The 14,657-nt window shown below is 42.0% G+C and overlaps 1 protein-coding gene across 6 annotated transcripts in view; it reads right to left on the bottom strand.

The window, feature by feature from the left end:
- Positions 1–14,657, bottom strand: part of KCNT2 (potassium sodium-activated channel subfamily T member 2) — a 397,559-nt gene that overhangs the window by 262,359 nt on the left and 120,543 nt on the right. For all 6 annotated transcript variants that reach the window (XM_029081285.2, XM_029081284.2, XM_029081282.2 and 3 more), the window contains exon 3: positions 13,304–13,403. In XM_029081285.2, coding sequence (XP_028937118.1) covers positions 13,304–13,403 — 100 coding nt within the window. The remainder of the gene's footprint in view (positions 1–13,303; positions 13,404–14,657) is intronic.

Here is a 14,657-nt window from a genome sequence, read left to right on the forward strand (position 1 = left end):
TCTATCCAAAGGAATACCACTCTCCCTACCTTCAAATCCTTCCTAAAGCCACATCTCCTCTAGGAGCCCTTCCCTGACTAAGCCCTTATTTCCCCTATCTGCCACCTCTCTGCCTTAACTATGCATTTTGTCCTGTATCCTTTAAGCACTTTGACTTTGACTTCAGTGTCACAAAACATATGTACATATCCTTATATTCTACTATTTTCTCTATCTGCATTTTATTTAAATGTCTGTGTCCATTTGTAGACTGTAAGATTCTTGTGGGCAAGGATTGCATCCATCAACTCTATTGCATTTACCCAAGTGCTTAGTACAGTTTTTTTACAAAAAGTAAGTGCTCAATAAATACCACTGATTAATTGATTGGTTGGCATCAATCACTCAATTGATCATATTTATTGAATTTTCACTGTGTGCAGACACTGTACTGAAGGGCTTGGGAGAGAACAATATAACAAAGTTGGTAGACATGTTCCAAGACCACAGTGAACTTAGTCTAGAGGGGGAGACCGACATTAATATGAATAAATAAATTATGGATACGTATATAAGTAACGTGGGGCTGAGGAATGGTTGAATGAAGCGGGCTAATCCAAGTGCAAGCGTTATGCAGAAGGGAATGGGAGAGGAGAAATTGAGATCTTAGTTGGGGAAGGCCTCTTGGAGGAACTGTGGTTTGACTAAGACTTTGAAGGTGGGGAGAGTGATAGTCTGTCGGATATGAAGAGGGAGGTCACTCCAGGTCAGAAGCAGGTCGTGGATGAAGGGTCTGTGGCGAGATAGATGAAATCGAGGTACAGCGAATAGGTTGGAATTAGAGGAATGAAATATGTAGGCTGGGTTGTAGTAGAAATTCAGTGAGGTAAGATAGGAAAGGGCAAGGTGATTGAGTGCTTTAAAGTCTATGGTAAGGAGTTTCTTTAGAGTGGAGACATGGATGAGCAACCATTGGAGGTTTGTGAGGAATTTTTCATTACAGTTACAGCTTTTCACTAGGGCAAGAATTCCCCTTATAGGGGCCTGTCTGAAATATTGATACTGATTATAATGGAATGGAGGTGGGGCAGAGAGTAATCACAGCTAGAGAAAAAGATGAAAATGAAAGTTCATTCCAGACTATTGAATTTTTAAATTTTCTGACTCTGAGCTACCAACACAGTCAATCTTCTTATTGAGTCTGGTTCTCTTCCCCATTGTTAGGTGCCTATGACTACTGGAAAAGGGCCAGAACTTACAGCCAGGAGATTCAAAGTTATTCCCATCTCTGCCATTGGACTGCTGAGAGACCTCAGACAAGCCACTTAACATCTCTCTATCATTTTCCTCAGCTCTAAAATGAGGATAAAATATGAGCTCCATGTGAGCCAGAGATTGTGTTCAATCTTATTATCTTATTTCCACCCTTATGCTTGGCACATAATGTATGCTTATTTAATAATCTCTGGTCTCTCGACTCCCTTTACTTTTAGAAGGAATTTCTGGGTCAGAAAAGCCTCTCTAAAGTGTCCTGTCATTTAAGAATACTTCCTGTACAATGGAGGTATGGTGGAAAAGGAAAGGGCACAAAGAAGAACTCCTCAGAACTCTTCTGGTGCACACAAAAATGGAAGTTTGTGGCTGGAAGCAATATGACCTAGTAGGAAGAACACTGGCCTAGGAGTCAGAGTAGCTGGACTTTAATCCCAGCTCCTTCGTTTACCTTCTGTGTGACCTTGAGCAAGTCACTTAACTTTTCTGGGCCTTGGTTTCCTCATCTGTTGAATGGAGACTAACTGCCTCATCATCATCAGTGGAATTCACTGAGCTATTACTATGTGCAGGGCTGTGTACTAAGCACTTGTGGATCCCCCACTCTCTCTTTGGTGATCAGTAGCCATTCTTATCAATCAGTCAAATTTTTTGACCACTTACTGTGTGCAGAACAATATACTAAGTGTTTGGGAGGGTACAACAGAGTTGGTGGATACGTTCCCTGCCCACAGTGAGTTTAAAGGCTAGATGGGGAGACAACTACCTGTTTTCCATCCTGTTTTCCATCCTTCTCAGGCTGTGACCCCCATGGGAACTTACTGTGTATCGACCTGATTGCTTAGTATAATGGTTAGCACACAGTAAGCGCTTAACAAATACCACCATTATCCTTGGCAGCAGATTTGGCCAAACTCCCACAATTGAATCCAATTTTCTGAACTTTTACAACTGTCTCCTCTTCCACTTAACCAAGGGGCATTTTAAGGGAAAAGCAGTGAACTTTATACGATCACTTGGGCCAAGCAGAAAAAGGAACGAATTCTCAGGCTCGAAGTACATTCAATTGAACCAGTCCAGCAGTACAGGAAATGCGAAATAGGTATAGACAGGATCACAGCGTTTTTTAACAGAAAATTTATATCTGTTAAGAAATTGTACATTCCAAGGGGTTAGTACACAGTGGTCTGCTCATAGTAAGTGCTCAATAAATACCACTGAATGAATGTGGAAAAATGTTATAAATGCTGTGCTTCTGGGGGCATGAATCTACACCAAGTTGTGTTTCACATTAATGTTGTTCATATCGATTAGGAAAGAAAAATCAATTCAGAAGACTGATGACTGTGTAGAAGGGAATCCAAGCCTGCATGGCACAGCACAACATTCAATCACCTTGCCGATTCCTACCTACTTCACTGATTTCCTTCTACAACCCAACCCTCACATTTTCCTCTTCCAATGCCAAACTACTCACTGAACCTCAATTTCATCTATCTTTCCATCAACCTCTCACCCATATCTTGCTTCTGGCCTAGAACTCCCTCCCTTTCCATATAGAACAGACGTTCATTCTCCCTACCTTCAACATCTTATTAAAAATACATTTCCTCCAAAAAGCCTTCCCCAACCAAGCCCTAAATCTTCTCTTCTCTCACTCCCTTCTGCATCACCCTTGAACTAGGATTTGAACACTTTTTGCAGGCCATAACACTTATGTACATATTCACAATTTATCAGTTTATATTAATGTCTGACTCCCCCTCTAGACTGAAAAGATCATTTGGGGCAAGGATCATGTCTATCAACTCTATTATATTGTACTCTCCCAAGCACTTAGTACAGTGCTCTGCACCCGATAAGCACTCATAAATATGAATGTTTGATTAAAGTGTGCTTGTGCTTTCCCCCATTTAACCACTATTATAGATTAGAGATAAATAAGAAAGTGATTCCATCTATTTTACACCTGGGGAAATACACCATACTTTCCACAGATAGGAAAGAATGCTGACAGTAGTAATATATCACTTCTGACCATTCTTCTTCAATTGGTAATATCTGAATTAAATGCTGTAAGGTGTTCTTTCTCTTGTTGATATTGGTCAATGATTTGTCCGATTTGTACATTCCAAGTGCTTAGTACAGTGCTCTGCACATAGTAAGCGCTCAATAAATACTATTGAATGAATAACAGCGAAGGTAATAATTCTGTATGTTCAGAGTGATCTGCCTTCCTGATAGAGAATTCCTCTCAAATTACACACCAAATCAAATGCCAGGTTTGCACAGGCTCACAGTATTTTCACTGCAGTTCATGCCTCCAAACGGAGAGTTCATAAGAAAGGCAATCTGGGTTGACTATCTGCAGCTTTACCAGATCTAAAACTTTAATTAGATAAATCTCCTTGCTGAATTACATTCATGTATTTTAAACAGACTCTGGATCCATAAAGGCCTCCTCTGTTTTTCATTAACAAATACTGCATAGACATGGGCACCAACTGGACAATTTATTCAAAATTCAGTCTTAACGCTATGCTATTATCTTTTTTTCTCATTGAAGTATTTTGTTTTTCAGATGCATAAACTCAAAGATTACCCAGTGCTATTTTACATAACATAATGTTAAAATGTTTAAAGCTTTCAAATTTCACACTCCAGAGACTTAACTCTAAGAAAAAGATTTACACTAAGTACAATGCATGATCTTCTTGCTGCTTCAAAAAGAATGAGATTTAAAAATTAGCAAAGGCTTTTCAGTGAGTCGATTTCCTTGATATTTCCAGAACAGCCAGTGCCCAAGTTCCTATGGCTAAAATAAATGAGGAACTCCAAGGAAACAACGTAATCAACATCAACATTTTAACCATGCTGAGAATCAGTTTGGCCTATTCGGAAGAACCTGGGTTTTAATTCTGGCTCTTCCACTAGTTTACTGTGTGACCTTTCGGGAAAGTCACTTAACTTCTTGGTGCCTCAGTTACCTCATCTGTAAAATGGGGATTTGGAATGTGAAACCCATGTGGGGTGGTATCTACCCCAGAGCTTAGAACAGTGTCTGGCACATAGTAAGTGCTCAACAAATAACATAAAAAATCATCATTCCACTTTATATATTTGAAAGGGCTTGAAGACTGCCCAGCTGACACTGAGGTTTGGTTGATGAGTCCATGAATAGTTGATAAAGTGGATGGATTCATGGCCAAAACTACCTTCCATATCCCTTATGTGGATATCCATGCTGCCTGTCTTCATTTTTGTTTCTTCCTGTTGGTAAAGCAAACTAATGCTAGTGATGCCTGTTTACTTGTTTGATGCCTATCTTCCCCCTTCTAGACTGTGAGCCCATTGTGGGCAGGGATTGTTTCTACTTGTTGCTGAATTGTACTTTCCAAGTGCTTAGTACAGTGCTCTGCACACAGTAAGCACTTAATAAATATGATTGAATGAATGAATGAATAATGCTATTTCTTCTTAAAATGCCAAACAGAACACATCACTCCCCTCCTCAGATCTCCAATGGCTACCCATTTATTTTCCTACAGAACATAAACTCCTAACTATGAGTTCTCCCACTCTATCTCTTCTCCCACTATATCTCAGAATCAGTGGGAAACAGTGTGGCTTAACAGAAAGAGCATGGTTCTAATCCTGGCTCTATTACTTGCCTGCTGTGTGACCTTGGGTAAGTCAGTTAACTTCTCTGTGGCTCAGTTTCCCAATCTTTAAAACAGAGATTCAATATTGGCTACCCCTCATTCTTAGAAGGTGAGCCCCATGAGGGACAGGGACTGTATCTGAACTCATTTTCTTCTGCCTATTCCAATGTTCAGTACAGGGATTGACACAAAATATGCACGTAACAAATACAATCATTTTCGACTCCCGGCTCTGCCACTTGTCAGCTGTGTGACTGTGGGCAAGTCACTTCATTTCTCCGTGCCTCAGTTACCTCATCTGTAAAATGGGGATTAACTGTGGGCCTCACGTGGGACAACCTGATTACCCTGTATCTACCCCAGTGCTTAGAACAGTGCTCTGCACATAGTAAGTGCTTAACAAATACCAACATTATTATTATTATTTATTCCTTTGAAAGGAAACCTGTCCCTCATTTTCAAGAACCCCTTTGCAGACCCATCCCCAGACCTCCCCGCTGTGTGGAGAGTCCTACTTCTTCAAATTCCCCAAATGACATCCTCCTTTCTTAGAAAGCTGCCCTTAAAAAACACTTCTTTCAGAAAGTAACTCCTCAAAGCCCTTTTTTCCTCTCATTAGCTTTCATTCACCTTCCCGGTCATGCCATTTTACTTATTATTATTTCATCTTTTATTTATAAATTCATGCCAATTATTTCTATTTTCTCATTCTACGAGGGTATATTTTCATCAAAATATTTCTGCTGCCTCTTGCACTAGACTATAAACTCGTTGAAAGCAGGAGCTGTATCTTTTAATTCTATTCTAAAGGAAATTCCCAAAGCATTTACTACAGTGCCCTGCCTTCAGCTGCAGCCAGTACTTACTATTGGTACTGAATCTGATCATTGGTATAACCTGATTTCTTCTGCTACTGTGTCCAGCCTTATTATCTTCCATCTAGCCCGACTTTTAGTAGTGTTAGGCGGAGAGTAAGCCCTTAACAAATACCGTTATCATTATCATCATTCTCATTATTATTATTATATGATAGGTGTTAAGTGCTTCATTCATTCAATAGTATTTATTGACCGCTTACTATGTGCAGAGCACTGTACTAAGTGCTTGGAATGTACAATTCGGCAACAGATAGAGATAAAGCGCTTTTTATCTGACAGGCACTGTAATAGTAATAATAACTGTGGTATTTGTTAAGTGCTTACTATGTGCCAGGCACTGTACTAACTGCCGGGGGGGATACAAGCAATTGAGGTTGGATAACTGTCCTAGTCCCACAGGGGGCTCACAGTCTCGATCCCCATTTTACAGCTGAGGTAACTGAGACACAGAGAAGGCAAGTGACCTGCCCGAGGTCACACAGCAGAAAACTGGCAGATCTAATATTAGAAGCCATGACCTTCTGACTCCAGGGCCATGCTCTATCCACCACGCCATGCTGCTTCTCTAGGTGCTGTACTAGGTATACTAAGTGTACTAGGTCTTATGTACTAGGTTCTGGGATAGATGCAAGACAATCGAATTGGACACAGCCCCTGTCCTAGATGGGGCTCACATACTAAATACTTGGGAGAACGGCCATTGGATCCCCATTTTACAGATGATGAAACTGAGGCACAAAAATGTTAAATGACTGGATCAGGGTCAGAGATCAGACAAGGAGCAGAGCCAGGATTAGAACCCAGGTCCTCTGACTCCCAGGCCCAGTGTCTTTCTGTGAGACCATGCTGCTCCTTGGCTCTGATGTTCCCCCCTAAAATGTAAACTCTTGTGGAAAAGGAATGTATCTGTTGATTGTTGTATTGTACTCTCTCAAGCGCTTAGTACAGTTCTTTGCACACCGTAAGTGCTCAATAATTACGATTGACTGACTGACTCTGATGGCTAGCTTGTTCCACACAAATTGGAGCTAAGGATGGTGGTGCATCCCACTCCTAGATTTTCCTCTCCACTGAGTAGTTTTACTCCTCCTGTTACCAAGATCATTTATTGATACCTTACCCTGACTGTGCCAGGCTCCTAGGATGATGAGTGTGGAATTGGCTTCTTGTCCCTACTGCTTTTTGGGTAGGGGCTGGCTTGGGATGGTTCCTCTAACCTCTGAGGTTTTTTCCCCTGTTTCTGGGAATGATGCTATCCAGAATAACCATTAAAGGGAGACTCTCATCAAGAGGTAAACACTTCCCGCTTGTTCAAATAACATCTCACTGCTAATAAAAAGAAAAGAAACGATGAGAGACTCATCTCCATTGATTTCCAGGGAAGGAGGGTATTGGGAATGATAGGGAGAGAGAGAATGAAAGAGATGAGGATGGGTACAGGGGATGGAACACGGGAAGCTGGAAGCTAGGAGTAGGAAAGGGAGGAATAAGACTTGTGTTTGCCGTTGTTAACGGTATTTGTTAAGCACTTACTTTGGGAAAGAAACTTTACTAAACACCGGGATAGATTCGAGATAATCAGGTTGGATACAGTCCTTTACCCATAAGTGGCTCACAGTCTTAATCCCAATTTTACAAATGAGGTCACTGAGGAACAGAAAAGTGAAGTGATTTATCCAAGGTCATACAGCAGAGACGTGATGGAGCCTAGATTGGAATTCAGGTCCTTCTGACTTTCAGGCCCATTCTCTATCCACTAGGCTTTCCACTGCTTTTAGTACTTGAATGTATGTATGAAAGGAAGAATTGAGCAATGCCCTGCTGTTGCTGGAGTCAGCCCCCAGGAATAGGAATCGGACTAAATAGGACTTTTAGTGTGGCACTCTGACCTTCGGTCCCACCCAAGTGGGGCAAAAGAAAGTCTTGTTTTATGTTATTTGTTAAGCACTTAGTCTGTGCTAGGCATTGTACTAAGCAATGGGATAGACACAAGCTAATCAGGTGGAACACAGTTCATGCAGTTTCTAATATGTTCATAATGGACAGGGACCATGTCTACCAACTCCATAATATTATACTCTCCCAAGCGGTTAGTACAGTGCTCTGCACAAAGTAGGTGTTCTATAAATACAATTAATTGATTGATTCTGTGCTGGGAATTCCCAGGAGCTGTTACCAAAAACTGCTGTTGTCTATTTTCCTAACATGTCAAACCCAGGAACCCCTGATGTGACAAGCATGGTTTAGGTGCTGGTGGGCAAACCGCACTCCATGGTCATCTTGGCATTATCCTCAACTCATCTCTCTCATTCAGGCCACATATTCAATCTACTACCAAATCCTGTCAATTCAACCTTCATGACAGCACTAAAATCCGTTCTCTCCTCTCCATCCAGTCAGCCACCATGCTGCTTCAAGTACTTATATACCACCTTGATTACTGCCTTCTCGCTGACCTCTCTGTCGTCTCTACCTACACCAGTCCATCCTTCATCTGGCTCGCTGGGTCATTTTCTAAAAAAAAATCAGTCCATGTTTCTCCAGTGCTCAAGAACCCCCGGTGGTTGCCCTCTACTTCTGCATCAAACAGAAACACCTTACTGAACATTGGCTTTAAAGAATCCAATTATCTTTCCCCCTCTAATCTTACCTTGCTGACTTTCTACTGCAACCCAGTGGATGCGCACCTTGATCTTGTATCTTGATCTTGTAGCTCGATCACTGTACCTTGGTCTTGCCTATCTTGCTGCTGACCCCTTGCTCATGTCCTCCCTCTGGCCTGGAACTCCCTCTCCCTTCATATCTGACAGACCACCACTCTCATCTCCTTCAAAGCCTTCTTAAAATCCGCATCTCCTTCCCGAGGCCTTCTACAATTAAGTCTCCATTTTCCCTTCTCCCTTCTCCATCACCCTGGCACTTGGATCTGTATCCTTCAAGCAACTGATAGTCACCCCACTCTCAGCCCCCACACTTATGTACATATCCATAATATTTCTCCCTCCAGCCTGATGCTCCTTGTCCGCTAACTCTGTTGTAGTTCACTCTCCCAACCCCTTAGCACAGTGCTCTGCACACACCAACTGTTCAATAAATTCCACTGACTAGATGATTGATTGATCGGTTGTTTTCTTGTGATTCTGCCTTGCCATTTGATGCATGGTGCCTGGTTGACACTTTCTAAAAATAGGATGCAGTGTCTGTGGTAGGTCCAAATATCTAAGCCACTCACCTCCAGAAACTCTCAGTTTTATCTGAAGCTTGATGTCACATTGACACCACACCATCTGCTCAATGAAGCCACAATCAACACGGGAGAAGACTAAATCCGTAATGACAGTGGGTCCCTTTGAGAACCTGAAAATGTGTTGCTTCAGGAACAGTCAATCATATTTAGTCAATCATGTCTAAAATACTTGAGAGAGTACTCTACTCTCAAGTACAACGTCTGTCTAGAGAGGAAGATGTTAATATAAATAATGAATAAATGTATACAATATGTATGTAATATAAATAATTAATGTAAACAAATACATTACAGATATGATGAAAGAATGTTTTATGGTGGATCTGGTACTGTGTAATTAATTCTATGATGATGCACTTCCAATCCCCTGGAACACTCCTCCAAAACAACAGGGTAACAGCACTGTTAAAGGTCTGAGACAGTAATTCAGCTCCTTTTTTATTCTGTTTTCTGTCTCTTTATTCCATCCATCTCTACATTGAATAAAAACTCCTCACCATTGGCTTTAAAGCCATCCACCACCTTGCCCCCTCCTTACTCACCTCACTCCTCTCCTTCTACAACCCAGCCTGTATTCTTCACTTCTCTAGTGCTAACCTTCTCTCTGTGCCTCGTTCTCACTTGTCTTGCTCCTAACCCCTCACCCTCATCCTGCCTCTGGCCTGGAACACCCTCCCTCCTCAAATCCAACTGACAGTTACTCTCCTCCCCTCAGAGCCTTATTGAAGGCACATCTCATCCAAGACGCCTTTTCAGAATAAACCCCACGTTTCCCCATTTCACATTCCCTTCTGTGTCAACCTGACTTGCTCTCTTTGCTCTTCCCGCCTACCCCCAGCCCAAGAACATTTATATACATAGCTGTAATTTTATTTATTTGTATTGACGTTTGTCTCCCTCACTGTAGACTGTAAACTCGTTATGGGCAGGAAATGTGACTATTGCTGAACTGAACTTTCTCAAGTGGGGTTAGTACTGTTCTCTGCACACAGTAAGTACTTAATAAATAGGATTGCATGAATGAATGTATGAATAAATGTGCCACGGAAGAGTTGCCCAGAAGACTGGAAATGAATTATTATAGATTAAAGACACAGAAATCGGACCGGCTTTGTCTTTAGATATCTTCACAGCACTGTGAAGCTGACATGTCAACAATCCCCATACTAAAGTCAAGTTATATTAGGCTGTTGTAGTGTCCTACTTATTACATAGCTGAGAGACCTGGATCAATTTCTAAAGACACAGCCAGCTCCTGGAACAAATTAATGCATCAGGGATAAGTGTGAAAAATTCTCAACACAAAATTGCTGGAGAAGATTCCCACCAATGAGGTCCTGAAATGCGATCATCTCACCAGCATTTATATATTGCCCAAAGCAACACAGCTCTGTGTGAGGAGAACGGATGAACAGCACAAATACCCCAAAGAGTTGCTGTACGGGGAAATGATAAGGGGTGAAGACAATGCCATGAACAGAAAAGGGATTTTAAAGATATAGCAAAGTGCATTCTCAAGTGATGTGACAGAGCAATGGACTCCTGCAGCAAGTAGCAGGTAGCTGCTGCTGGTAGATGGTAAGTTCCTCCTCTAAAGTGTAAGTTCACTGTGGGCAGGGAATGTGTCCATTTTTATATTGAGAAGCAGCGTGGCTCAGTGGAAAGAGCCCGGGCTTGGGAGTCAGAGTTCTGGGTTCGAATCCCGACTCTGCCACTTGTCAGCTGTGTGACTGTGGGCAAGTCACTTCACTTCTCTGTGCCTCAGTTCCCTCATCTGTAAAATGGGGATTAACTGTGAGTCTCACGTGGGACAACCTGATTACCTTGTTTCTACCCCAGCGCTTAGAACAGTACTCTGCACATAGTAAGCACTTAACAAATACCAACATTATTATATTGTACTCCCCCAAGTGCTTTGTACCCAGTAAGCACTCGATAAATACAATTGACTGATTGACTGGTAAGTAGAAATCAGGAGTGGGGGTGGTCCCCCAGAGAAAAAGCTTCATGAAATTCCAGATGTAAAGAGACAGACTCAATAAAAAAGGGACAGATACTAAGTGGGACAAACCCACTACCACAACATAGAAGAGAAGCAGCAAGGCATAGAGGATAAAGCACAGGCCTGGGAGTCAGAAGGTCATGGGTTTCTAATCCCGGCTCCGCCACTTGTCTGCTGTGCGAACTTGGGCAAGTCACTTTACTTCTCTGGGCCTCAATTCCCTAATCTGTAAAATGGGGATTGAGACTGTGAGCCTCACCTGGGACGGGGACTGTTTCCAACTCGATTTGCTCGTAATCCACCCCAGGGCTTAGTACAATGCCTGGCACATAGTAAGCACTTAAGAAATACCATCCTCCTCATCATCACTATTATTATCATTACTAGCATTATCTATCCTCACTTGTAAACAAAGCAGAAGCTCAGGTTGATGTGGCGTTCAGCTTTTCAGTTACATCCACAGACTTGCCTAGGAACTCTCCAAATAGGAAGTGCAGCTTTGAACATATATAGACGTGTGTGTGGGCGTGTGGATGTGTGTGTGTGTGCCTGTGAGACCTCAGTCTACCACAGATGATGCATCCAGCCACTATAGTAACTTCACCAGTGATCCCTACAAACCATTCTCAATATCAAAAGGCAGGACAAAATTACCAGCAGCGAGAAGCAGCGTGGCCTACGGTAAAAAAGTATGAACCTGGGAATCAGAGGATCTGGGTTCTAATCTTGGCTTGCTTACTTGCCTGCTGTGTGACCTTAAATTACCTTTGCCTCAGTTACTTCATCTGTAAAATGGGGATAAAAATACTCCTCCTGCCAACTTGGGCTGTGAGCCCCACATGGGACAGGGACTGTGTCCAACATGAGTGCCTTGTATGTCTCCCAGAGCTCAGGACAGTGTCCGGCACCTAATAAGCTCTTAACAGGTACCACAAAAATTGAGGTCCTGGAATGCAGCCAGCTCATAAATATCAAAGCTATGCTCACAGCGACAGACCTCTGCTGAGTGGGCCATGTAGGGAGAATGGATGACGGCAGGATACCTAAGCAGCTGCCACATGGAGACCTGAAAGAGGACATACAGCAGCCAGGAGGGAAATATCAATGGTTTCAAAATACAGTGTGTCAACCTCAAGCCATATGACGCAGCTGGAGGCAGATGGGGAACCACTGCAGTGAGCAGACCAACCTTGGGGGAGCCGTGAGAAGCAGTGTGACCTAATGGATAGAGCACGGACCTGGGAATCGGACTCGGATTCTCCTCCTGGCTCCGCCACTTGACTGCTGTGTGACCTTGGGAAAGTCACTTAACTACTCTGTGCCTCAGTTACCTTATCTGTAAAATGAGGATTAAGATTGTGAGCCCCATGTGGGTCAGGGGACTGTACCCAACTTGATTACTTTGTATCAGCGCTTAGAACATTACCTGGCACATAATAAGTTTTTAACAAATTCCATTAAGAAAGAAAGAAAAAAAATGGGAGAAAAATTCTTCTGTTGAACAAAGGATTTGAAGGGATTGGGATTCTCAAAAACAGAGACAGGCCTTTAATGGGACCAGGCTGTTAGCTCAGCAAGGATGCCAAACCAACAAACCTAACTACATTGTTTGTTCTCAAGGATAGATGTTTGGTTTGGCGTTGTTTTCTTCAGCAATAATGGCACACATTAATAGGACTGTATCTTCAAAAGTGGCATCTTCAAATATATAGATACATCCAGTTCCTGGAGCAGTTTCATTAGCCTCAACCATTACCCACACTCACCAACAAACGGCAGGGTAGAATTACCAATTTGTTTCTCCATCTTGTACACACATGCAATCAATGTATTGTTTGTAGATATATAAACAATTACCTCATCGCCTATGATAAGCACTTAGTACAGTGCTCTGCACATGTAAGTGCTCATTAAATACTACTGAATGAATGAATGAATCAACTCTAAGGAGAGCAGGGAATGAAGAAAGAATAGCATTTTCTCAGGTCTCCCATTGTGGTGCCTAAAGATTCCCCAAGGTTTGCAATGCTTTGCTCCTTGGATGTTCCTTAATTGTTGACTGTCAAATCATGCAAATTCAAAACTTTTTATCCTTGTATGTTATTGTCTCCCATAAAGTGCATATGTCTTAATGGCAAAGGTTGTTTACAAACCATTTATCCAGCATCCCAAACCCCATATGCCCTACATGAGTTCAGAACAACGATGATGACAAAATTTTTGAAACTATTGGAGCAAGCAGATGTTTTTAAAAAAAGGTTACCAGTCATAGCCTTGTTTAGGATCATCCAGTAGCACTCGAATTATGTAAAGTAAGCAGCTTAATAACTTGAGGGAGAAATTGAACAATCGTATTCTTAGACCTTTAATAAAAGAAAGAAAAGATCAGTTTTGCTAATGGACATTTAATATGCACAAATAGAAAAAATGGCTTACTTTTCACTTGCAATATCACAAGCATAATAACACACACAACACATATAACTCTCGCCCAGGCTTTCACAAACCACAGAACTCATCTCGCTTCTGGTCTTACCAAATATCCCTCAGATCTTTTAAGGTCAGGTCATCACAGCTCTTTGAACCTGAACTCCCCAATCTCTTTTGGGAGTTAAACCCAAAACACAAAGAGAAAAATCCTGCTCTTTGAAACCAACATCAGGCCTTTCTCATTTTAATGTCTTGATAATTAAAGCCTTTTCTTCCAATATGTGGATTTAAGAAATCTTTCATTTTCTCTTGAAATTAAATCCAGAGACTTCTCTAACTAGGGCAAGGAAGAGGTGTATGAATACCACTTCAATTTTTTGTTAAAAGACACCCTCAGGCACTGCAAAATGGAGAGGAAAGTATCTGTCACAAGCAGGTTGTCACCTTTTCCCACCAGAGGACCACGGATGTCACCTGCACAGGGTTTCAATTTATATTAATGCCTGTCTTCCCCCACTTGACTGTAAGCTCCTTGTGGTCAGGGAACATGTCTACCATCTCTGTAACACTGTACTCTCCTAAGGGCTTAGGATAGTGGTCTGCACAAAGTAAGTGCTCAATAAATACAATTGATTGATTGCTCCCATCATTCCTTCTATCTTAGAGAGGGTGGAATGATGAGTACAGGTGATACTGCGACAGGAGGAGTTTAAGAACCCAGCGTCAAAACCAAAAGTCCCGAGTCCTGTTTGTGTGGCAGGAGTGTGGCTCTATTAAAACATTTCCACTGTTCTCTGGCGGAGGAGATGCTGAGCCCCTACTGTGTCCACAGCACTGTATTAAGTGCGTGGAAAGTACAGGCGAGATAGAGGGCATCATCTCTGCACATACACACTTAGTACAGTGCTTTGTACATGCTAAGCACTCAATAAATACAATTGAATGAATGAATAAGGATAAGCAGTGTGCCCTAGTGGAAAGACCACAGGCCCGGAACTCAGGGGACCTGGCTCTATTCCCAGATCTGCCATTTGCTTGCTGTTTGACATTGGACAAGTCACTTCTCTATGCATCAGTTTTCTCATCTGTAAAATGCAGATTCAATCCTACCCCTTCCTACTTAGACTGTGAGGGACAAGGACCACATCCTACCTGATTATCTGGTATCGCCCCCAGTGCTTAGTGTA

This window comes from Ornithorhynchus anatinus, chromosome 16 (genome assembly GCF_004115215.2).
Source record: "Ornithorhynchus anatinus isolate Pmale09 chromosome 16, mOrnAna1.pri.v4, whole genome shotgun sequence".
Lineage (NCBI taxonomy): Eukaryota > Metazoa > Chordata > Mammalia > Monotremata > Ornithorhynchidae > Ornithorhynchus > Ornithorhynchus anatinus.